Genomic DNA, 22,707 nt, shown 5'->3' on the forward strand with positions numbered 1-22,707 from the left:
AGGGGGGGGGATCCAAAAATCGTTCACTAGGACAGACCCCCGGTTTTAATATAATCTGTAAAACTACTCGTTAAATAGTTATGTGTATTGTATATATCTCAATTTTATTGATATCTTCTAGGATTACCCGTAACTTGAAGCAGGCTGGTAACGCTGACAAGATCGTTGTTGTTGTCGGAACCGTTACCAACGACCTCAGGTGTGTATGTTACAACTTAACATTGGTGCAGAGGCCGTAATAGTACAAACAATACCCAATTACACACTATTGTTGATGAAGTGTGGCTGATGTCTCGCGCAAGATTTTATTACGATAGATAATTAGTATGCTAACAATCTGTTTTGTCATTTGACTGACAATTTGGTTTTGGGTAAGAACGATCTTAGATGCGTATTGAGCGGGGGGGGGGGGGCACCAAGATTATCCCCACTCCTCCCGCTGCCCAAATCAATATCCTAAATTGCATCCCATTTTTTATTAATTAATTTTACAGGGTGTTCGATGTTCCTAAGATGACCCTATGCGCTCTGCGTGTGACCGAGAAGGCACGTGACAGGATTCTGAAGGCTGGCGGTGAGATCATCACCTTCGATCAGTTGGCTCTCAGGGCTCCTACTGGCAAGAACACTCTGCTAGTCCAAGGTAAGATTTGACCGGCCTTTTGGAACGTTCAAATAAAAATTCATATTGGTGTATATTAACGCATGAAAGGATGAAATTATTTGCAAATTAACATTATTTAAGCTCATAAAATACTTATTTTTTTCTGTTTTTGTCGTCCTATTTATATACATCCACGAAATGCTTCCAGCTTTAATTTGAAAGGAGTAATTGACATAATACTGGGTAATTTTCTAGGGAATTATATCAGGGGACCCTTCTATTAATTTTGTACATGCATCTAATATTTAACACAGAAAAAAATTGTCATTGAATTTTTGCAATAAAAGAATCTCTTTGTAAACCTTGATCACATTTAATCAATTTTCTTCCGATGTTAAATGTCTATCTATGATTGTAAGATCGCTAAGCGTAGTTCTAGAGCTCTATTTATTAAATATAGAATTAAACCAGATCTCCTGGGTATCCCAGATATTAAATAGATAACATGTTTTAACAATCGTTTCTCTCAGGACCTAGAACTCAGACCGAGTCAAACAGGAAGTTCGGAGCTCCCGGAGTTCCCGGCGCTAACGTCAAGCCTCTTGTCCGTTCCAAGGGTCGCAAGTTCGAGAGTGCCAGAGGACGCAGGAAGAGCAGAGGATACAAGAAGTAAACTGGAGAGAAGAACAGTGCCTCGAGCCTGCTTTAATTCTGATCTTGATTTCAGATTGAAAATGCTTTGTCATGTGCCAAAATTGAAAGAAAAGGAGGAACATAACGAGGTAAAAGATAAACTACACATATCCCCTCCTCCCCCGGTCCCCTCTTCTTATTCTCCTTTTAAGGGTGATTGCAACATACTCAAGATTTGATATTTAAATAGATTTGACATTTAAATAGATTGGACATTTAAATAGATTGATTTTTTTTGCGAAAGAAATAAATAAGAGATTTTAAGGATGACAGTGATGATGGGGAACAAGGTCTAGAGGGAGAAAGTAATGATGAAGAAGATGAAGGAGGTAGTGATGAAGACAGTGATGATATTGGCGAAGATATTCCTGACATTGGCGAGGAACCTGGAAAGGCGAAGCAAGAGGTGGAAAATCCTCTTTTCGAAGAATCTGGGGAATCTAATGACTCAGATTCCGACGATTTCAACGATTCTGACGACAGTGACGATGATTCTGATAATGATGACGATAAGAAAGAAGAGAAACCTAAAGGATTTGAAGGGGAAGATGATTTGATTGCAACACTGAAAGCTGCCAGGGAAAAGAAAGTTCGGGATAGTCCGGCAGATATTAGGTTATACTTATTATTTAACCACGGGGAGGTCATATTGTTGATCTGTCTTCGAAAATTTTATTATATACTAGCTTGGAAACCCAGCTCCGTTTAGTTAATTTTTGGGAACCCAGCTTTGCCTGACAATTGAACATTCTCTAGAAAGTGCAATTAACGTGTTTCGAATGTATTTTGAACAAAATTATTAATACTTCATATGAAGTTATGTCATTTCTCGCAAATAAAAAATTTGTTTTAGGAGTGATTTTAGAATTTTTAGAAATCTAACGATTTTTTAAGGGACTGCAAGCGTAATTTCTAGGGACTATTTATAGTAGGTTATGCAAGGACGAACTGGAGAAATTATAAGAAATAAACACGTTACTAGTCGGGAAAACGAATTTATCTTTGAAGTATTTGATCAGATTTCCAATGTCACTAAAAATTCGCTGGTACTTGGCAGCCCCTTCAATGTTTTGCTTGTTTAGGTTGAAGGAGAGTGGGACAGACATCTCCTTCCATCCAGAACAGAACCTGCTCACAGTTGGAAATATCCAGGGAGAGATATCAGTCTTCAGAGTGGAAAACGAGGTAGGAATATGAGACGTGCATATATTCACTAATAATATTTAAGATGTTCTGAAAACAGACCTCTTAAGGCAAATGCATCCCTTTAAATCTTATCTTCCCCAATTCAGTGAATATAACCCTTGGCATCAAATTTTACAGTCCTGGGATACAAGGGGATTACTTCTGAAATGTCTGAATAATTTACACTGATAAAATTAGAAAATAAAACGATGATATCTTCACTGAAGCCTATTTAAGTTTTATTGGATACCGTTATCGGGTTTATAACTTCTGAACTGAAAACTTTAGAATAGTGGATATCATGATTAATGCTTGATCCACTCTTTTTCTATATCTCGAGATTAAATAATACTTGTTCTCCTCTTTTTATTAATCTCAAGATTAATTAACCGATCGGGATTAAGTATATCGCATTCCAAAGTTTTCAGCTCTGGAATGCGTATTTTCATCAAGTTAAGTTGACCGTTCTTTTCCCATTCTAGGAGAACACTGCGTTGAAGAAGTTAAAGATACATAAGGGCGGAGTACGTTGTGTTGAGTATAGTCTGGACGGAGGAACAATTATCACCGGAGGGAAGGATAAAACTATTAAGGTTAGTAATATTGTTGAAGGTACAGGGTGTCCCCCGAAACATGGCAGTTGTAAGCAGTGCTCAGGATCCGGAACCGTTAAATAATTATCCATAATAAAATTTACTCTCAAACCCAAAATCTGAACTCAAAAGAGAGATTATAAAAGTTTCCTGATTTCTGAATGGTTCAAGTTTTAACATAAATACAAGCGAACAAAATTAGACAAAAAATTTAAATTCTGGTTTATTAAAAAATCAGTAAATTTTATGGAAATGACCTGGATCCGGATTTGGAACTGGATCCATTTGTTCTCAGTGCGGATCCAAGATCCGGATCCGTATCTGAATTAAATGGATTTTAAGCAATGGTAGCAAGTCAACCAAATGTTGATTTAAAAGTCGTCACTAAATAATCGGCTTTTGTTTTTGCATTTCTTAAATCTGCCTTAAAATGTGCTTTTAATATTACCGGAAGTTCTCAATAATGTATCGACTTTAAAAATGGTATACCATATTTGGGATGTTCCTGGATTATGAGAATTTTTTTGTTTTGTGCAAGAAAAAGGTTGACTGATGACTTTCTGTCTTATATAAATAAATGATCAACGACTTGCATGACATGTTTCGTGGGAACCCTTGTATCTGAAAGCCTTCTTCTCATGTCTCGTCCATCTTTGCTTCCTTCCGTGTAATAGCATGGAATACAAATTTCTATCTTTTTCGGATACCCAACATTTTACTTTATTAATGTTCACCTTAAAATGAATGGAGTTTTTGTTCTAAATGTCACGCTAAAAGAAGCTGCCAGTTAAGGAAGGAATCTACTTGATTGGATTTAACGCTCAGAACAAAAGTTTTCTGAAAGTTTGTGCGCTGCGCCCTCGTGAATAACTTTATTACAATCTAAAAAAAAGACTGGTTTGTTGTGTAGCTTTGCTTTGTTACGTAGTTTTTGGTTTTGTTGCACCGACATTGATTTTCTTGCTTATTTTTGTTATGTTGCGTAGAAATTTTTTTTTTAATTAAAGTTTTATGCAGACATGAATATTGCGTGGATAGTCATAACGCAATTTTATGTTCAGGTGTTGGACTCGGAAACCTGGAGTTTTGTTTTTAAGGATCCGTTGTCCACCCCCTCCCCACTCTACACACTGGCTCCTCTTGAACACGGAGCAGTTTCCGGAGATGAAGATGGTACGGTCAAAATCTGGGATTTTAGGTGAAGCTTAAATTTTTTTTATATAACGCTGACATTGTCTGAAGTCCATTGAAGTAACCTGTTTTTTTAATGTTTCACTTTCAAAACGGGATAATGGAGATGTCCTATTTGTGTTNTTTCATTTTTGACGCATGCCTAAATTGGACACTAATGATCTCGAATGACCTCGATAAGTAGAAAAGGTTATAACTAGGACTGCTTGTATATCAAACGAAAGCTGGGAACCCAGGAAATACAGTAAAAGCAAAGAATTCATTGTTAAACCACCATATGACCTCCAAATAAAATTTTTTTAATTGACATTATACATATCAAATTAAAGCTAGGAACCTAGGCAATTTCTTAAAGTTTCTAAATTACTTTAGAACTAAGAAGAGTGTTTTGACGAGTAAACGGTTTAACGAGTTTGTCAGCAGTTTCCATGTCCAGGAGGAGAGGAAGCTCATCATTGCTGCTTCAGGAGAAGGAACTATTCAGGTACAGAGCGTCCCATTTCATACTTTATTATCTCCAAGCTTGCCAAAATACGCACATAAAAAGCGTCCCACATCATATTCAATTATTTTGACGTATTTAGCAGGAAGAGCAGAGGATACAAGAAGTAAACTGGATTTCATCCCTACCCGTCTCCTTCTCTACCTGTCCACTTCCCTCCCTACCTTTCCCCCTTGCCCATCCTTCCCCACCCATCCCATCTGTTATTACCCTTCCCCCTTTACTTTCCCCACGATCCGATAAGGTTTTAGAATTTAAGATTTTCTGATTAGTCCCGGAAATTATAATTAAGCTATAAAGCGATCCAATATGATGTGGGACACCCTGTAAAAGGACACTTCCGTACAAATCCATGGCTGAAGGAATTAGTGGGTGGTTTATTTGTCAGATTAAAAAATTCTCCAAACTACTGGATATTGGGAAATTTCCCAGGTTGCGGAGTGGTTAAGAAATTTCCCAACTGATTGGCTATTTAGAATTTTTTCCAAATACTCCGAGTCCAGACGAATGAGAAATTTCCCAAATTGTAATTGAGGAAATTCCCAACTTGTTGTAACTGTTGTCGGTTCATGTTTTATCACCGGCGTAAGTCTCGGCAGATCATTCAAAATTGATTTATCTACATTGATTTATTTTTTTAAAAGCGTTCCTCGTTGGTATGATTTTTAATTATACTGTTCCTTCATTTATCCAGTTTATACAGTCTCAAAACTAATGAGCTAACATAAATTAGGATATTCGAAATTATTGAATATAATTTACTCTGTATATTAATGTGATATATGCAACCATATGAATATCATGAAAACAATCTGAAATTTTCTTATATACTCCGCCAGGAGTCCTGAAAATAATCCTAACATAAACATAAACATACTGAATTGAACTGTTGCTAGGTTTACATCCTACAGTAGAAGGATTTAATTGTTTCAGGTGTACAGTACTGAATTGAACTGTTACTACGTTTACATTGTACAGTAGAGGGATTTAATTGTTTCAGGTGTACAGAACTGAATTGTACTGTTACTAGGTTTACATTGTACAGTAGAGGGATTTAATTGTTTCAGGTGTATAGTACTGAATTGAACTGTTACTAGGTTTAATTGTACAGTAGGAGATTTTATTGTTTCAGGTGTTCATTGGTGAATTGAACTGTTACTAGGTTTACATCGTACAGTAGAGGGATTTAATTGTTTCAGGTGTACTGTAGTGAATTAAACTATTTCTAGGTTAACATTGTACAGTAGGAGATTTAATTGTTTCAGGTGTACAGTAGTAAATTGAACTGTTTCTGTGTTTACAGCGTACAGTAGAGATTTAATTGTTTCAGGTGTACAGTAGTGAATTGAACTGCCTGGGTTCAGTTCGGGAAGGAACTAAGCTTGTTGTTGGAAGTGGCGAAGGAACTCTGTTTATCTTTAATCAAGGATCCTACGGATACCACAGGTGCGTATTTAAGTGTTAAAAGTTCTGGGGTATTTATTTTCTGAATTCTCCCCCTCCCTTCTTTAGTAAATATTTAACTGGTAGGAAAAGAGTAAGGAATGTTCTGTTATCATATTTTTTAATGAAATTGTGTGCGGAGCGCGAACAATTTTGAACGTTTTTATTATGCATTAAACTCGGGGAATTATTTGAAAACTGACTAGTTTCAAAGAAAGTTAGAGCCTCGCTCCACCTCTTCACTTCCCCGAATTCCTCTTTCCTTCCTTATCTACCAACCTTCCATCAATTTCTTCCCTTCCCTGCAATCCCCATAATTCTTCTACTTCCCTACCTTCCTTTTCCCTTCGCTACCTTCCCTGTCCTGTAGTTTCCTAATCCCTAATTTTGTCTTTCCCTCTCAACCTTTCTCTTCCCCTCCCGACCTTCCTTTTCCCTACATTTCCTCTTCCCTTCTTTTAACCCTTTCATCCCTACCCGTCTCCTTCTCTACCTGTCCACTTCCCTCCCTACCTTTCCCCCTTGCCCATCCTTCCCCACCCATCCCATCTGTTATTACCCTTCCCCCTTTACTTTCCCCTTTTCCATTTGTCTCCCCTTTTTCTTATGTTTCCCCTTTCCCTCCCGTGCTCNGGGCGGGTTGAAAGAATTTTATACACCCCTGTACTATTTTAGTGACCAATATCCCGGACATCCTGACTCAATCAACAGTTTGTTATCTGTGACGGACAATGTGGTTCTAACTGGTTGTGAAGACGGTTCTATTAGAGCAGTTCATCTCTTCCCCCACAGATTTATTGGAAATGTAAGCTTTGTTTCATTCAATTGAATTAAGGTGGAGACATTTGAGAATAAGTAAATTTATTTGTATGGTAAAACTAAATCATGAAACCAGAAAATATAATCTAAATATTTATAAACAGCCTCCCCTTGTATTTTATCTTAGGCGCTGTTGTCTATATCCACATGGCAAATAAAAACTGAGCCAAGAGCTTGTTCGTAATTTCACTATCTTAGACCCTTAGCAGTGGTCTTCAAAATATTGAAATTTGATTTGTCGGTTTGTCATTTAAAAAACGACCTTAGCTGGTTAAATATCCGTTAAAAACACCATTTCATAGAAATGTTCATTTTTATTTTATTTTCAATTGTAATTGAAATATAACTTTTGTTTGTTGTTTAACATTTGATGGATGATCAGAATATTCTACAATTCCCTTTCTTATGATAATTATGTTCGTTAACGTTCAGTTGTATTTTGCCACCTTCAATATATGACTGTTAAGGTTGGACAGCATGAAGGAGATATGCCGATTGAGAAGATGGACATCAACGGTTCAGGAGAAATCGTTGCCAGCATAGGTTAGAAAACTATACGATTTATCTCTGGACTGAAAGAAACTGTAGAAAGTAAGTGCTAAGAGGGAAATGTTCGATTTACAGCCGTACCGATGGGGTGGGGGGTGTAGTGCAGAAGTCCTTAATTAGTAATCACCGCCACACAAACGTGTGCTGCGGCATGCGCGCTCCTCAAATGGTAATCCCCACCATCTCAATTAGTAATTTTAATGAGATTTAAAAATGCATTTTTATCACAATTTTAGACATCTCTTGGGGTTTCATGGCGTCTGTTTTGACTTAAACCTAAATTTTAAATTTGGTTTTATATTGGTTTGGTCAACAAAAACTGAGAATCAGGGCATAGTTTATTTTAGCCCGTACCCTTATAAGCGATGCATTAACCGTCAATGTCCAATTATCAATTGAGGTTGCTTGGCTTAGTGACTTATATTTCTCTACTGTGTATAGAAATTATCTGAATTAATAACTTTAAAACCCAGATCAGATAAGGTTCAAGGGCCCTGTTGTGAATCTGGCTTTCCGTGGGACGGTCACTTAAAACGTTCTTTTTTATCCCATGATAACTGATTGAACTCGATTTATCCTAATCTGTTTCTAAGTTGACTTGTTGATAGTTCTAAGGTTATATGACCGAATGTCTTATCAATTAAATACGGTTACAGCCGGTTATTTTTTATCTCGGCTTGGAGCATTTTTAAGAGTGCTTTGTACTAGGGCATGATAACCGGGTTAAGTTCTGGAATATTGGATACTTGGAGAAAATGGAATACGAGAAGAAGTCGAAACCAGTTTTACAGGTTAGTGAACTTTCAACGTTTTTCCTTCTCTGATAATTGTTTAATTTATAAGTCAGAAATAATCATGTTGAAAATAACTTTGTTAGAAGTATCGAAAAAAAATATTGTGTTGAAATTTTCTTCCGCTGATAATTGTTTTAATTTATGTCTTATGTTGAAAATAACTTTTTGAGAGGTATCGAAATAAAATATAATTTCGAAATTTTCTAACGCTGATAATTGTTTAATTTATGCTTTAAGTCTGAAATGATCATGTTGAAAATAACTTTGTGAGCGGTATCGAAATAAAATATAATTTGGAAATTTTCTAACGCTGATAATTGTTTAATTTATGCTTTAAGTCTGAAATAAGCATGTTAAAAATAACTTTGTGAGTTTGTGAGAAGTATCGAAATGAAATAAAATTTTGAAATTTCTTCCGCAGAAATTTTTTTGAAGGCTGTAAAAAGCAGTTTGAGGAAAAATATCAAAATACATTTAACTATTTTAATTATATTAAATACATTTTATAGTTACTGTTCCAGTCAATTTTAACCTTTATAGAAAAATCTTGGTCCTAAGAAGCGGAAGCTGGCAGAAGCTGTTGCCCGAGAAGGAGAACATCAGCTTCCATCTAGCGGCAGGATTAACAAACGTGATTTCTTCAAGGGCTTTGCCGAATAGGTAGAGCTTGTATTTTATTGAAAGTATATCTGTCTACTTAAAAATATATTCCCTTTATTGCAATCTTTTATGTCTAGTTTTTTTCTGGTTTTTTTTTACTGAAGTGAGGGAAATAATATCCCCCCTCCCTCCCCGCCTTTCTAAAAAATGAAATTCTCTGGGTTTTTTTGTCTTTTTCTTTTATTATAATTTCTTACTTTGCAGGTGAATCTTGCGGATACGAGAGTAAGTTTAGAATTCCTGCTGATAAGAAACCAAGAACATTATTGTTTTCAGAAGCATGGACTCGGGCTCTCGAGCTATCCTTACCCCCGGAGTAATCCCTACTCCTCCAGCAGAACCTGATCCGGAGCTAGTGGCTCTAGTATCCAACCCTCCTCCTGCAAACCATCTCAGCAAGCTTAACTTTCCTCTCAAACTTCTTAAACGACTTATTTCTGCCAACAGTAGACTGAAGGATCAGAGGTCTGAGATGGAAAAAGGTATTTTCATTTTTGCAATTTAAGTTTGTTACTTCTTCGTTTGATCTCCCACTCTTCAAAAAAAAATTTAAAAAATTAAGAACTAAAGAGAGGGGGGAAATAATTGTTAGGTTTAATATATATTCAATGGGGCATTCTATGTTTGTTCCTGACTCCATTCAAAATGTTACAGGTGTTAGCCTGATAAAGTTTGAGTTGGCACTGTTGGACCGGTTGCTATATAAAAACCAAAACCGGTTTAGAAACGATCGTGGATTCAAAGCACTAAAAATCCTCCAAAAATCCGCTCAGAAATTTATCGACCGGTTTCCGACAAGTGTGCTTACCAACCTGAGTTCACTGATGCCTGTTGGTATTCCTCCTGTTGAACTTAGATCCACAGAATCTGTTTCAATTCTTCTTCCTCCTCCTACCATCCCTCAGTACACGGCCATACATGTGTGGGCAAGCTCACTAATGGCAGTTAGGTGAGTAAACTTTGTTCACGTTGTAAAAATGTCCAGGCTTTTAAGTTTAAAAAGTTCAGAAACTTATGGGGTAGCATTTTCTCTTCCTCATGATAGCTTGCTAGCTGCTCCTTGAGATGACAAAAGTATGAGCCCACTGCTACCGCTGCATTGAAGAACACAATCCGATAACCTACTCCGATCGTTTGGGTTCTTCATTGCAGCTGTAGCGTGGAGCGTATCTTTAATTTTGCACGCAATTAAATGAGGATTTTGTCGATGCAGCCATCTCCAGAAATGTATTGGGCCCAAGTTATAGTTATGGTACTTGCAAAGCCAATTTGTGCCCAAAATTTTAATTAGTATCGTTAAACGAAACTACCGAGTTTCTTTTCTGAAAAAGCAGAAATTTAAACTTTTTCCTTTGTAGAGTTGAATACTGTTGTCTGAGTGCTGGTATATACGCTCTGCAGAGACTTAGACTGGGACATTTCTGGGGGGTTGCTGCCTACCAGTTAGCAGTTGTTAGCAGGTCAGTTTATAGGAGGGTTAAGTTTTATCCGTTATAAGGATCCATTCCATGTTTATGCAAATCTGGATCCTTATTTTTTTCGCCGATTATTACAATTTTCAATAGTTAAGATTTGTTTTTATTGGTTATGTTTTGCCCACTGAATCCGGATCCGTGGATATGCATTTGTCCCAAGCCGGTTGCAGAAAGCTTAAATATTGCGAACATGAATCTTTATCACTGATTTTATATAGATTTTATTTTATTTTTAGTGCTTTCTAATTTAGGAAAAAGTAAGTCGAAGGAAGTTGAGCTTATTCCTTTTTAATAGAGACTTAGCGTTTCACTTACTTTAATTTTTTCACTTTAATATTCTAAATTAAATCATTCTCTTGGCGCAGAATAATAACAAAGCGTCTAATTTTTTTGACGGTGTGATTTTTCATATTTTTTCAAGGAGCAACTTAATTCCTTTGCTACTTGGGGGTTAATTATTTTAGCTTTAATTTAATGCTATTTTAGCATTAAACTTTATGATACTTTAGCTTTAATTAAATTTATATTATAGATTGTGGGTACTGGTGTGCAAGGTGAAATCTCAACTGAGAATTATTCTGAAAAATCTGAAGATTATTGGATCAACTCTACCGGGGCCACGATTGTACTCTGATCAAGTCTTGTCTAAAATTTTCCAAATAATTCCTGAATCTGAAGAGAAGGGAGGAAGGAAACGCAAGAAAGATTCTGCGGATTTTTCTGAGAAGCAGAAAGGCGAGGAGATATCTTTCTTCCTGGAACATTATGATCTAGGTAAAGATTTCAAACTTATTTGGTTAATTCTATTTATTTTTCAACTGTTTTTAAATTTGGATTTAACAAATTGAAGCCAATGTTTAATTCGAGTTATTTACGTGACAATATTCATAACAAGTTCTATTTAATATAAATGACTGTCTTAAATGCCGTTGTTCTGAATTTTTCGATAGTAAATGGTTAATTTCAGAAATGACCTCAATTTCTCTATTTCGCAGGTGTAAAGCTGAAAAGATCAGAGTTTGTTGCCGAAGTTAAGAAGGTCGCAGCTGATGAGGAAAATTTTACTCTACAATCCTCAACTGAGAAAACTAGATCATTTCCTTCCAAGAATCCTTCAGAACTAGATTTGCAGTTTATTTCTGATCTGCGTAGTTTTGAAGATTTGCAGAGTTTTCTTGAATCTGAAACCCGTCACCGGAAGGAGAACAAGAAATCCGCAATTACCCGCCGTCTATCTCAGGACAGCTGGAAGGGGTTAAAGAAGAATCTATTGCTTTCGTTTAACAAGAAGCTTCCCAACAAATCCATTAAGCTGTGTAGAAAAATGTTAAAGGATTCATTAAGCTGAGCCTGAACTTAAAGAATGTAAGCCGCGGCTTAAATATGAGACGCGGCCCAACATGGTTGGTTCCATTGTAATCAGTGTTTCGAGATTTAAGCCGGCGCTTACTTGGATACTGTTTTTAGCGGATTGGAAATTTGGTTAAGATTCTTTAAATTCGGCCTCTTTTTTTATTACCGAGATTGCTTTATTTAAGATTATTTTACTTAGAAGTAAACCTTGACTCACTAACTTGTATGTCTAATGTCGAACGTGGTTCTTATTTCTGTTATAATTACACCATCTCCTCTAAATAAATTTGACTGTTTTGACTGTTACAGAAGAAGAATGGGTAAGATCAAGTGCAGCGAGCTGAGAACTAAGAAGAAGGAGGAGCTGACCAAGCAGCTGGAGGATCTCAAGATGGAGCTCGCTCAACTTAGAGTTGCTAAGGTCGGTGCCATTTTGTTCATGCTCCGAAAAAATGGGATAATCAACGAAAGGATTTCAATCGCGGGTTTTATAGGGGGAAAATATGTAAATTTTATGGAAAATGTATCTTATAAGGGTCTAAACTTCTAGGGTTAATAAATTTTTTCAAGGAATTTTATTGATAATTATTGAAATGAAAGCAAGTCATTTTAGAGCCATTTTATGTTGATTATTAACTTGTTAAATGTATAGATTTAAACTTGATTTTGGATGTCGTTAACACTTGTTATCCTCATTTCAGCTGTCACAACTTTTTATTATTCAGATATTTTAACCTCTAATTGTCTACTTTTTATTATTCAGAAATTTTAACCTCTAATTGTCTAGGTGACCGGTGGAGCCGCTTCCAAGCTCTCAAAGATCCGTGTTGTGCGTAAGTCCGTTGCTCGCGTGCACATCGTGATGGCTCAAAAGCAAAAAGAGAACTTGAGGAAGTTTTACAAGAATAAGAAGTACAAGCCCCTCGACCTGAGGCCCAAGAAGACCCGTGCCATCAGGAAGGCACTCACCCCCCACGAGAAGGGACTCAAGACCGCCAAGGAGCTCCGTCGTAGGCGCGCATTCCCCGTGCGCAAGTTCGCCATCAAAGCTTAACTTTATCCGAAATAAAGATTCTTGGTTCTAATCTTGACTTTTATTTCCCTTTCAGACTGCAATGGCGACATTAATGAAGTTTGCGCCAAAATGGCTGCAACAAGCTGTTTTTCAAACCTCGCATCCTGATCAGGTGTGAGGAAACTAGATGTTCATGTATCGTTTATGATTGTTGTGTAAAGTTTAACTATTACATAAACGTGTATTTTAACATTGAAATTCTAATGATGTAAGTGATTTCTCTGGTTTTTCGGAACAAGAAAAAAGCAGATTTTGGGATCAAAAGACGCGAAATTATTTGACTTCCCTGTTCTGCACTTGGTTTTTTCCGTAAGTACTTTGGGAAGCTTTTCTGCAGAAAAATTACGTGGGGGTACTATGACGAATGTATCGATATATGAAAACATCTTCAAGGTACCAAAAAATTACTTATTTAAATTCAATTCTGGAAATTGTGTTATAACCTTAAAGCGTGTTATTAAAAATATATCACAGAATGAAATTTTTTTAATTCCATCCCAACCTGTCTAAAACCGATAACTATTGCCAATTTGGTTGGTTTTGAATTCTGAAATTGTAATTGTGATTTCAACGTTAAGGTAAACATTTGGAAGAGTAAAAATTGCGCTAAAATATCTTTACAAACCCAATAACTGATAGAAAATTTAAAGATAAGATCAAGTGGGAGAGGGAGGGAATTCCCGGACGCCATAAGCCTCTGCTATGCAAACACTAGCCTCCCAGATTTGCTTGGCAGACCGAGCCTCCGCTATGCAGACCATGCCTCCACTATGCATTGAACGAGCCTTTACCATACAGAACATTTTTTTATTCTTTGTTTTATGTGTAATGAAAAATATTAACTATTTTGACATTGGCATGAGAGATTTCTCAAAGATGAGAAGTACTCATCAATTATCATACATATTTCCTAATAATGACTGAAAAAGTGGCATATGAAACTTTAAACATTCTTTACATTAAAAGAAAAATATTTAGAGAAAAAAAATTTAATCAAATTTCATTTCATCTTTTATAATCTTTGATTGAAGCAATACCTTTTTTGTAGTCTAAATCAAATCGAGAAAAAAAATTTAAAAATTTAAATCTTAACATTTTTCAGAGAAAGGTATTGTTCAAATCAAAGATTACAATAAATTAAATTTACTCTCCAAATATCTTCCTTTCTGAGTAAGAAATGTTTAAAGTTTTAGTATAGATAATTTTAAACCACTTAATGAGTCCATTTATGTTTTTAATCATGAAGATCAAAAAAAATATCTTATCTACAGTAAATTCTTATGCCACTACTTTAAAAAACAGTTGTTGCATTTTTCGAAGTGTCTTCTTTATAAACAAAAAAATTTTAAAACATTTTTCATTAACATAAAGACCAAGATTTATAAAAAGCTGTTCTGTATGGTGTAGGCTCGTTCACTGCATAGCGGAGGCACGGTCTGCATAGTGGAGGCTCGGTCTGCCTAGCAATGCTTGGAGGCTCGTGTCTGCATAGCGGAGGCTCATGGCTTCCGGGGGTTGTCTCCCCCAATCGGACGAATAAGCGTTCACTAATAAAAGATTTCATCAAGAATCCTTGGAGAAATTACCACAATAAAGTCTAATATTTCTCGTGATCACTTAAGTCATCCATTGTTTTTTTTTATAAAACTATCGTGATAATCATAATCACTTTGCTATAAAGTAATCATCGTGGTATAAAGTTAAATTAATTGTACATAATAGCAGGTGTGCTTTAAAGTTTATTGAGTCCCGGATTTTCTCCAAAAAAAATTAGGATATTTTCAAAACATTTTTTCAATTGAAATTAAAATAAAATTGAAACTATTTTGACTTCTGCTTTGCTTCAAAGCTTATTTGATCTAGAAACCGCCATTGAATTAAGACAAGTTAACAAACATTTCATAAAATTACTTAAAACACTCATTTTGGCACGACGTGCTATGAAGTTTTTGGAGTCAAAATTTCTCTGTATTTCGAAAGTTCTTGTCTTTTTAGATATTTTTTTTTGGACAAGATAAAATCTGAAAGACTTGAACCTTCTCGATAAAGAGAAAATTTCTATGCAAAAACTTTATAACACTGCGATAAGTAGTTATTACTAATGTGTATTAAATGTAAATCTTAAGGTATAAGAAAGAATTTCATTGTAAAGACCGCCTGAATCTCTCCAAACATGACGATCTAAAGTTTAAAAAGGTCTCGTGCTCTGATAGTATTAGGCTTATTAATTGATTTGGCAAAGAAGTTAGTTAACAGTATCATGTTTTCACACAATATAAATTCCGTACAGTCGTCTTTGAATTCTCGTTCTTTTTATGTTGAACCCTGAGCCCTGCATGATCTGGTAAAGCAGAGATTCAAAGTAAAATGAAGAATTTTCATCGCTTTATAGCTAAATATCAGCCCAGCCACATTATCTAATGGATTTTCTATGAACAAGGTATTGGGCCATTTTAAAATGAAAAATGTTTTCATTGAGCGAAATAATTTCTGGATGTGATATTTTTAAATGTTTCAAGAAGTTTCTAGTACTGTGTATTGATCAGGCCTATTGTTTTCTTTTGAACCTTCAATTATTTTTATTCCAAGCCGTTGATTAAAATGAGCCTCAAAAAGACCTGGTAATGTGTAAAAGTTTTAAATAAGTTATGAATCGATTCTTAAACGCCTAACGGACAGGGTGTGTCAACATTATATTAGATCGTTTCCAGCTCTTAATTGAGATTTCGGGGACTATCAGAAAATTTTTAAAAACAATAATCATTTTAAAAAATGTACAAGGCGCAAAACTCACTTTACTCTTTTTACCCATTAGAAAGGGGTCTGAAGTAGCCGTTTAAGGAAATGTCATTCTTGAATCTTTTTTTGTGATAAGACTGATTTAATATTTAGCTATCGAGCAATTGGAAAAAAATGTCTTGATAAATATGGGTCGACTGAATTCTCATCTGCTTCACAACTCAATAGCAGCCTCAAAACTGATTCTCTTTCTCGCCCTGATTCACTCTCGGAAGAATTTATAATCGCATTAAAGTCTCATGAATAACCTGGTACTTTCGCTTGACCTCTCAAAACAAAAACAGTAATTGTAGGGAAAATGAAATACGGGAGTCAGAGGTTTTTTTATTTCACCACATAATAAATGTAGTAAAATTAATATGGTTATAATGCGTCTTTTTTTAGGATGAATTTTATTTTTAAAACAATTATTTTTTTATTTCGACTTGACGCTGAGAATTTTATTTACTCGTTTTGGGTTTGAAGGAATTTTGAACAAGCTCACCGCAGAGGTGTATACACAAAATAATTACCCCCCCCCCTCCCCCATAAATCTTTTCCCCCACAGAATTTAGGTTTTTTAAAAAAGATTTATTTTCTCTGAAGTGGGGAAAATAAATTAAATATTGGCTAAATAGTATAAATAAGAAAGAAAAAACTTGCCCTTTAATTCTTAAAAATAGACACTCCTGCATAGTGCAGTGAGTGTGTATTAATGTAATAAATATTTTCAATAATTATTTATTAATAAAGGTTCGGGATAGCAATGAGTCTACATATGCTCGTATCCCAATACGACGTAGAGGAGAGGGGTTACTACTCTATGGTCCTATACCACAGAAAACCCAGGTTCTGGTTTTTCTTTTTCTTCTCTGGCACTGTTGAAAATAATGTAAATCAAATTTTATTTTATTTTTTGACACTTTTTATTCTTTCGCATGCCTTCAGAATTGTTATAATGAAAATAATTTTGCCCAAAAATTTTTTTTTACATATTTACGCATTACATAATTTTCCCCCCCCCCCCATCTCTCATAACTCCTCTTTGCCTTGAAATACAATTATTGCTGGTGTCACAAACTAGAAATCCCGTACAAAGGTAGAGTTATTTAATACTGCACTTGAAAAAGAACGAATTTAAAGGGGATGTAGGCGTAATTTCAAGTGACCCTCTCTATGTGTAGAATATCCGACTCACAACAGTACCCTTTAAACTCTTGTATACTGAAGGTTTTCTGACTTATTCTTCAAAAACGCCTGTAATTGTTAAACACTTTATTTGCAAGCTGTAATTTATTTAAAACATCAATTTGTACTTTCAATGCGACACAAAAAAAAAATATTTTTTTTCAGATCTTTGGACGTCAAATATTTGGTATTTTCTTAGGGCACAAGTCACGATAGCTGAATTCAGTTCACTCTGTACGCGAGCGCAATCTCCGGTTTTACAGGAATACTAAAATATTTGAGAGATAAAATCAGGAAGATCTCTGTCCTCAATAAACAGTCAAGGAATTAGTGGATACCGTTGACAATCGGACATTGCTTTCTGTGGATAGAGTGTCAGTTCAAATTACGCCTATATTCCCTTTCGAGTGAATTAAGTTTACCGATAGGAAAGAAAGTGTGGAGTGAATGAAGACAAATAAAGATCCTTATAATACTCTCAAAATTAATATTTTTCCGATATTCAAATATTTACATTTGCTTTATTCTATTTTTATTTCTATTCAATATTCTTTCACTGCATGGTTGCTTCATGCTTTTTATGAAGATTGATGATAGTTACATTTTTTTGTAAGCTTCTTAATTGATTGATTTAATTTTTGTTGTTGTTAAAATGGTAAAATTGGGTTTGGTTGTTGATTAATTGATTGGTTAGCTGGTTGATAAATTGGCTGGTTTGTCGTTTGGTTGGATAGTTATCAATTGGTTTGTTGGTTGGTTATGGTTTGTAATTTTTTGGTTGGATGGCTGGTAGTTTTAACGGTAGATTTGATTAATTAGGATTTAGATTGTCGATTGATTTGATTAATTGATAGGTCTTCAGCTTGATAAGAGTTTAATTGGTTGATAAATTGATTGCGTGATGGCGTAATTGGTTGATTGATTGATTGATTGATTGATTGATTGGTTTATAAAGAGAAGTAAAGGAAGTAAATATTTAGGGAAGTAAAGATGAGGAAGCGAAGGAAGTTAATATTTACGATATTGTTGCGCACAACCATTCCAGTAAATCTACAACACATTGCATCAGGTATATTAAATCATTAGATCATTAAATCACGAATTATTAGATTATTAGCTAAGGTACCCGGCGTTGCCCGTGGATTTATTAAAAAATCGATTTTAAAAAAACTTTCGTTTTTTAAAAGATCATGTTACTCACAAGGTAACCGTGGGTTCCCTAAAAAATTTCAGCCAATTCGGTCCAGCCTTTTGGCCAGCTATAGCTAACATATACACATATACAAACATACAAATATATATATATATATACTAAGCTATCTTCTATTTCAATTGTAAACATTTTCTTTTTTTGGAAAATTCTATCAAGCATAAGCCTTCCCTGGGGTCATGTGATGTCCTACACAAAATTTGGGCCCCGATAGGTTCTGCCGTTTTGACGTTTATTGAATACAAACAAACAAGCAAAGTACATATATAGATGAGCGAAGAGTTTTATTATATAGATTAAAGTTAAAGAGATTGTCGACCAAATATTGACTGGCCTACTTTACTTAAAAAACGGAATTAACGGTTTGCAGCGCTCACCAACTGTTTATCTCAGTATCAATATTCAATGTATTTTGTGAAATTATGACTTAGACCCGCGGAGTTTTTAAATTTAAACGCTGATTTAATTAGCAAAGACGAATAAAAATATTGCTTCCATCTGTTCCGTTTCAGATTTTACCCCATAGTTGATCAAATATAGATTGTGAATCATTGATAGCTCTTTTTAATGAAGAGTTACTGAATATAATTTTTACCATCCTTCCAGAAAGGCCCAAAATAATTTTTTAGCGATAAAAAAAAAAATATGGTTGACAAGTTTTAATGAAAAGTTAGAAGTAGTTGAGCTTCAAAGACAAAGTTGACCCATTTCACTTATGTGGCCGGTTCAAGTTCAAGAAAAGTGGCTCAACTAAGTAGGGGTGTATGTTTTCAGAATTACACTCCCTCCCCTTTCCATGAGGTCGGGGTGATATTTGATGGATTGGGGAAGATAAATGAAAAATGGGATATCAAGGTCTCAGATTATTGAATAGATAAATGGTATTTATTAATACTTGTTTTCAGTGCTTAGGATCCATTTAATTTTGATGCGGATCCAGATTATTTCTTAAAAATTTACTGATTTTTTTTAATAGTTCAGATTTGGGGTTTGAGAGTGAACTTGTTTTTGCAGTTTTTGGTCGATATTTTGCCCATTGGATCCGGATCCAGGAAGCCAAAATCTTACGGATCCGGATCCTAAGCTTTTCTTCTTTTAGTTATTTCTTTTGATTTAAAATGTTTGTTTTCAGTATTTTCCGCAGCGTAGATGTGGATGAGGCTGAGAGTAGGTTTGAACTGTATAATGAAAAAATAACAATATTTCTAGGTGAGTAAACACTAAACAAGTTCTTTGTTAAGAATTAAACATCTTAAAAATCCAATGTATAGTCATAGTATTTATTCAAAATAATAATGTATGATGGTTAAGCTAAAAACAAAATACAAGAAAATTTAATATGAGCCAATAGAAATATAATGTTTAATAATTTTGTTCTGTTCGGTATTTGTTGAAACAAACTCTATTCATATTGAAATCTCAACTGAATAAATATCCTTTGTGCATTTACAAGTAGATACTTAGTCAGCACTCAGATAATCAAAACATTTTCAGGAATGCATTCATTTAACTAATAAATACAGTATTGACAAAAGTAGCAATGTATTCTCGTTGACTGCAGTAGACTTTGACATCCATCATTAGCTAAGGGTTTGAACCCAATCTTGTTGACATCAGTAGATTTTCACATCTACCATTAGCAAAGGGTGTGAACCCATTCTCGTAGACTGTAGTAGACTTTGACATCTAGCATTAGCAAAAGGTGTTAACCCATTCTTGTTGACTTTAGTAGACTTTGACATCTACCATTAGCAAAGGGTGTAAACCCATTCTTGTAGACTGTAGTAGACTTTGACATCTAGCATTAGCAAAGGGTGTGAACCCATTCTTGTTGACTTTAATAGACTTTGAAATCTAGCCTTAGCAAAGGGTGTGAACCCATACTCGTTGACTCTAGTAGACTTTGACATCTACCATTGGCAAAGGGTGTGAACCCATACTCGTTGACTGTAAAAAGGTTATATAAGGGTTGCGGCCCTAGTCCTGAATATATTCTGCAATCATTTTGTATGCTTTCTCTCAGAGCGAGGAGATGTTTACACCTGGACTGCTTTCTACTAACTACTATATATAAAGCGGAATAATAGGCGTTTAAGTTACCTCTTTCTAGAAAAGCTAAAACATTTCTAATTAGTAATATTTATTAAAATCTAGGAACATTTTCAGAGATTCAATATCTACCAAGTCCATACCAGTAAATCTAATTTATAGATATAACAAATTGACTACAACGTTATTGCTTACACCTTACACCGCAAAGTTAGTCCCATATTTAAGTTTTTATATTAGAAAGATTATTTTTATTTTATATTTTTTTGTTATTTGAAATATCTTTGACGGTGTTTTTTTGCTGAAACGCAAAAAATTGTGTTTAATTTAAAGTTCTCTGGAAATTAAATAAACTTTGAAACTTCTATAATATTTTCAATTGTGGCTCTATCGGTGAGCATCTTCTCTTTGTACAATATAAAACAATAACACAAAAAGTTCGCGGATTAATTAATATTTTTCGTGCATTTATAAAATTTAGCAAAAATCAAAAACTTTTGAACACATTTTTTTGTTATTTTGAGCATCCTTAAACCTTTTCTCGGGTCATGTTAGGTCCCACAAAAAATTTGGGCCCGATCGGTTCAGCCGTTTTGACGTTTATTGGATACAAACAAACAGACAACCAAACAAACAGACAAACAAGCCAAATTTATACATAGATGGCCTTCAACTGTTCAACTGAGATAGGGGGAATTTTTTTGGGTTTACCCTCTAAAGAAGGAGTTTTGCTATATTTTTTTACGANAGATAGGGGGAATTTTTTTGGGTTTACCCTCTAAAGAAGGAGTTTTGCTATATTTGTGTACGAGAGAAAAATTACATTTTTATTATTTTTTTTTCAGAAGTGAAACCCGAGCTGTATTCTGTGAATCCTTTGCAGAAACTCTGTGATACTGTTAGGAACAAAATTATTAAATTCATGATAATAAAAAAGAACTGTTCGTGTTTATGATTCGGGACCTTTCATTCAGTTCACAACGGAACTCTTCAAACATTTATAAAACTATCAATGTCTTTGCTTTCTTGTAAAATAATTAGCTCCTGTGTATTAATAAGTAAATCATGGATTTTTGAAGAAAGAAAATAGCCGAGATTTTCCCCATTGTGAATCCTTGAGGGACAAACAGTTTTAATATCCCTCAAGAAGCGTTGAGAATTTGACTACCATAAGTGTAAGATCTATTATTTTCTTGATTCTTCCTCGAAATTCATATTTTTGAGGGGTTTCCGAAAATTTTTTGAAATTTCATTTAGCTAAGATGATTACTCTTTTTTTGTGGCATTTCCTAATTTTTAAAAACTTCATTTAAGTTGAGGTGTTTCCTCTTTTTTTGAGGCGTTTCCGCATATTTTTGAGGCGGTTTTTATAAAAAACGCCTCAAAATTTGTCCAGAAACGACTCAAAAAAAGAGGAAACACCGCAACTGAAAGAAGTTTTTAAAGTATTTTTTTTAAAGGGGAACGGCGCTAAAAATTCCGAAAACAAAAAAAGAGGAAACAATACCACTAAATGAAGTTTTTTAAAATAAGGAAATGCCACGAAAAAAGAGGAATCATCTTGGCTAACTGGAATTTCAAAAAATTCGGAAACCCCTCAAAAATATTAGGAAATTCCTCAAAAATATTTGTCAACTAAAAAGTGGATACGCCTAAAAAGAATTTTAGAAACGCCCCAAAATAAGGAGGAAACCCCTCAAAAACTGGGTTTTGAGGAATTTCCAAAAATATCAGAGAAATCGCGAAAACAACTCAAAAATGTTGACTTGAGGGGTTTCGGCTTTTTTATGAGTCATTTTTCCGTGGTGAGATGTTTCCATAACACCGATATTTTCAGAGCTTTTGGGTTTTTTATAAATAATTATATTTCAAAAAATAATTTTGTGTGAAAAGAATGAATCCTGATTGGTCAGTTTGCCATGTTGCAGTACACCTAGATTATATTGAGACACTCACGCATTCAAGGTAAAGTGTACATTGTATGGCAAGGGAGGACAATTCAGTGTATGACAAGGAAGGTCGACAAAGTGTACAGCAAGGGAGGACAATTTAGTGTATGACAAGGAAGATCGACAAAGTGTACAGCAAGGGAGGACAATTTAGTGTATGACAAGGAAGATCGACAAAGTGTACAGCAAGGGAGGACAATTTAGTGTATGACAAGGAAGATCGACAAAGTGTACAGCAAGGGAGGACAATTTAGTGTATGACAAGGAAGATCGACAAAGTGTACAGCAAGGGAGGACAATTTAGTGTATGACAAGGAAGATCGACAAAGTGTACAGCAAGGGAGGACAATTTAGTGTATGACAAGGAAGGTCGACTAAATGTACAGCAAGGGAGGACAATTCAGTGTATGACAAGGAAGGTCTATAAAGTGTACAGCAAGGGAGGAAATTTAGTGTATGGCAAGGGAGGACAAATTTAGTGTGTGACAAGGAAGGTCTATAAAGTGTACATCAAGGGAGGAAATTTAGTGTATGACAAGGAAGGTCTATAAAGTGTACAGCAAGGGAGGAAATTTAGTGTACAGCAAGGGAGGTTGA

General features: G+C 34.9%; 4 protein-coding genes across 4 annotated transcripts in view; all 4 read left to right on the plus strand.

Moving 5' to 3' along the window:
• The window catches only part of LOC111710098 (60S ribosomal protein L18), a 2,024-nt gene extending 692 nt beyond the window's left edge, over positions 1-1,332 (plus strand). The window contains exons 2-4 of the mRNA XM_023484127.1: positions 122-199; positions 495-643; positions 1,135-1,332. Of these exons, the coding sequence (XP_023339895.1) occupies positions 122-199; positions 495-643; positions 1,135-1,277 (370 nt within the window). The 3' untranslated portion in view covers positions 1,278-1,332. The remainder of the gene's footprint in view (positions 1-121; positions 200-494; positions 644-1,134) is intronic.
• On the plus strand, positions 1,247-9,311 carry LOC111710088 (WD repeat-containing protein 55 homolog). The gene is made up of 12 exons (XM_023484112.1): positions 1,247-1,386; positions 1,563-1,912; positions 2,380-2,482; positions 2,965-3,075; positions 4,137-4,273; positions 4,639-4,814; positions 6,094-6,214; positions 6,887-7,016; positions 7,498-7,573; positions 8,288-8,370; positions 8,914-9,033; positions 9,238-9,311. Exons 1-11 carry the CDS (start codon positions 1,339-1,341, stop codon positions 9,031-9,033), a joined length of 1,455 nt encoding a protein of 484 aa, XP_023339880.1. The 5' UTR covers positions 1,247-1,338; the 3' UTR covers positions 9,238-9,311.
• Positions 9,312-12,142: 2,831 nt separating this feature from the next.
• On the plus strand, positions 12,143-12,971 carry LOC111710099 (60S ribosomal protein L35). Its single transcript, XM_023484128.1, has 2 exons — positions 12,143-12,282; positions 12,649-12,971. Exons 1-2 carry the CDS (start codon positions 12,178-12,180, stop codon positions 12,913-12,915), a joined length of 372 nt encoding a protein of 123 aa, XP_023339896.1. The 5' UTR covers positions 12,143-12,177; the 3' UTR covers positions 12,916-12,971.
• LOC111710089 (85/88 kDa calcium-independent phospholipase A2) overlaps positions 12,955-22,707 on the plus strand; it is a 34,214-nt gene continuing 24,461 nt past the window's right edge. The window contains exons 1-6 of the mRNA XM_023484113.1: positions 12,955-13,048; positions 16,468-16,563; positions 17,883-17,971; positions 19,245-19,321; positions 21,007-21,064; positions 22,055-22,126. Of these exons, the coding sequence (XP_023339881.1) occupies positions 12,977-13,048; positions 16,468-16,563; positions 17,883-17,971; positions 19,245-19,321; positions 21,007-21,064; positions 22,055-22,126 (464 nt within the window). The 5' untranslated portion in view covers positions 12,955-12,976. The remainder of the gene's footprint in view (positions 13,049-16,467; positions 16,564-17,882; positions 17,972-19,244; positions 19,322-21,006; positions 21,065-22,054; positions 22,127-22,707) is intronic.

This window comes from Eurytemora carolleeae, unplaced genomic scaffold (genome assembly GCF_000591075.1).
Source record: "Eurytemora carolleeae unplaced genomic scaffold, Eaff_2.0 scaffold676, whole genome shotgun sequence".
Lineage (NCBI taxonomy): Eukaryota > Metazoa > Arthropoda > Copepoda > Calanoida > Temoridae > Eurytemora > Eurytemora carolleeae.

Coding starts and splice junctions, on each gene's coding strand:
- LOC111710088 (XM_023484112.1), top strand. CDS start 1,339: ATGCTTTGTCATGTGCCAAAATTGAAAGAAAAGGAGGAACATAACGAG. Junction 1,387..1,562: donor AAAAGGAGGAACATAACGAG/GTAAAAGATAAA, acceptor AGAGATTTTAAG/GATGACAGTGATGATGGGGA. Junction 6,215..6,886: donor GGATCCTACGGATACCACAG/GTGCGTATTTAA, acceptor GTACTATTTTAG/TGACCAATATCCCGGACATC.
- LOC111710099 (XM_023484128.1), top strand. CDS start 12,178: ATGGGTAAGATCAAGTGCAGCGAGCTGAGAACTAAGAAGAAGGAGGAG. Junction 12,283..12,648: donor CTCAACTTAGAGTTGCTAAG/GTCGGTGCCATT, acceptor CTAATTGTCTAG/GTGACCGGTGGAGCCGCTTC.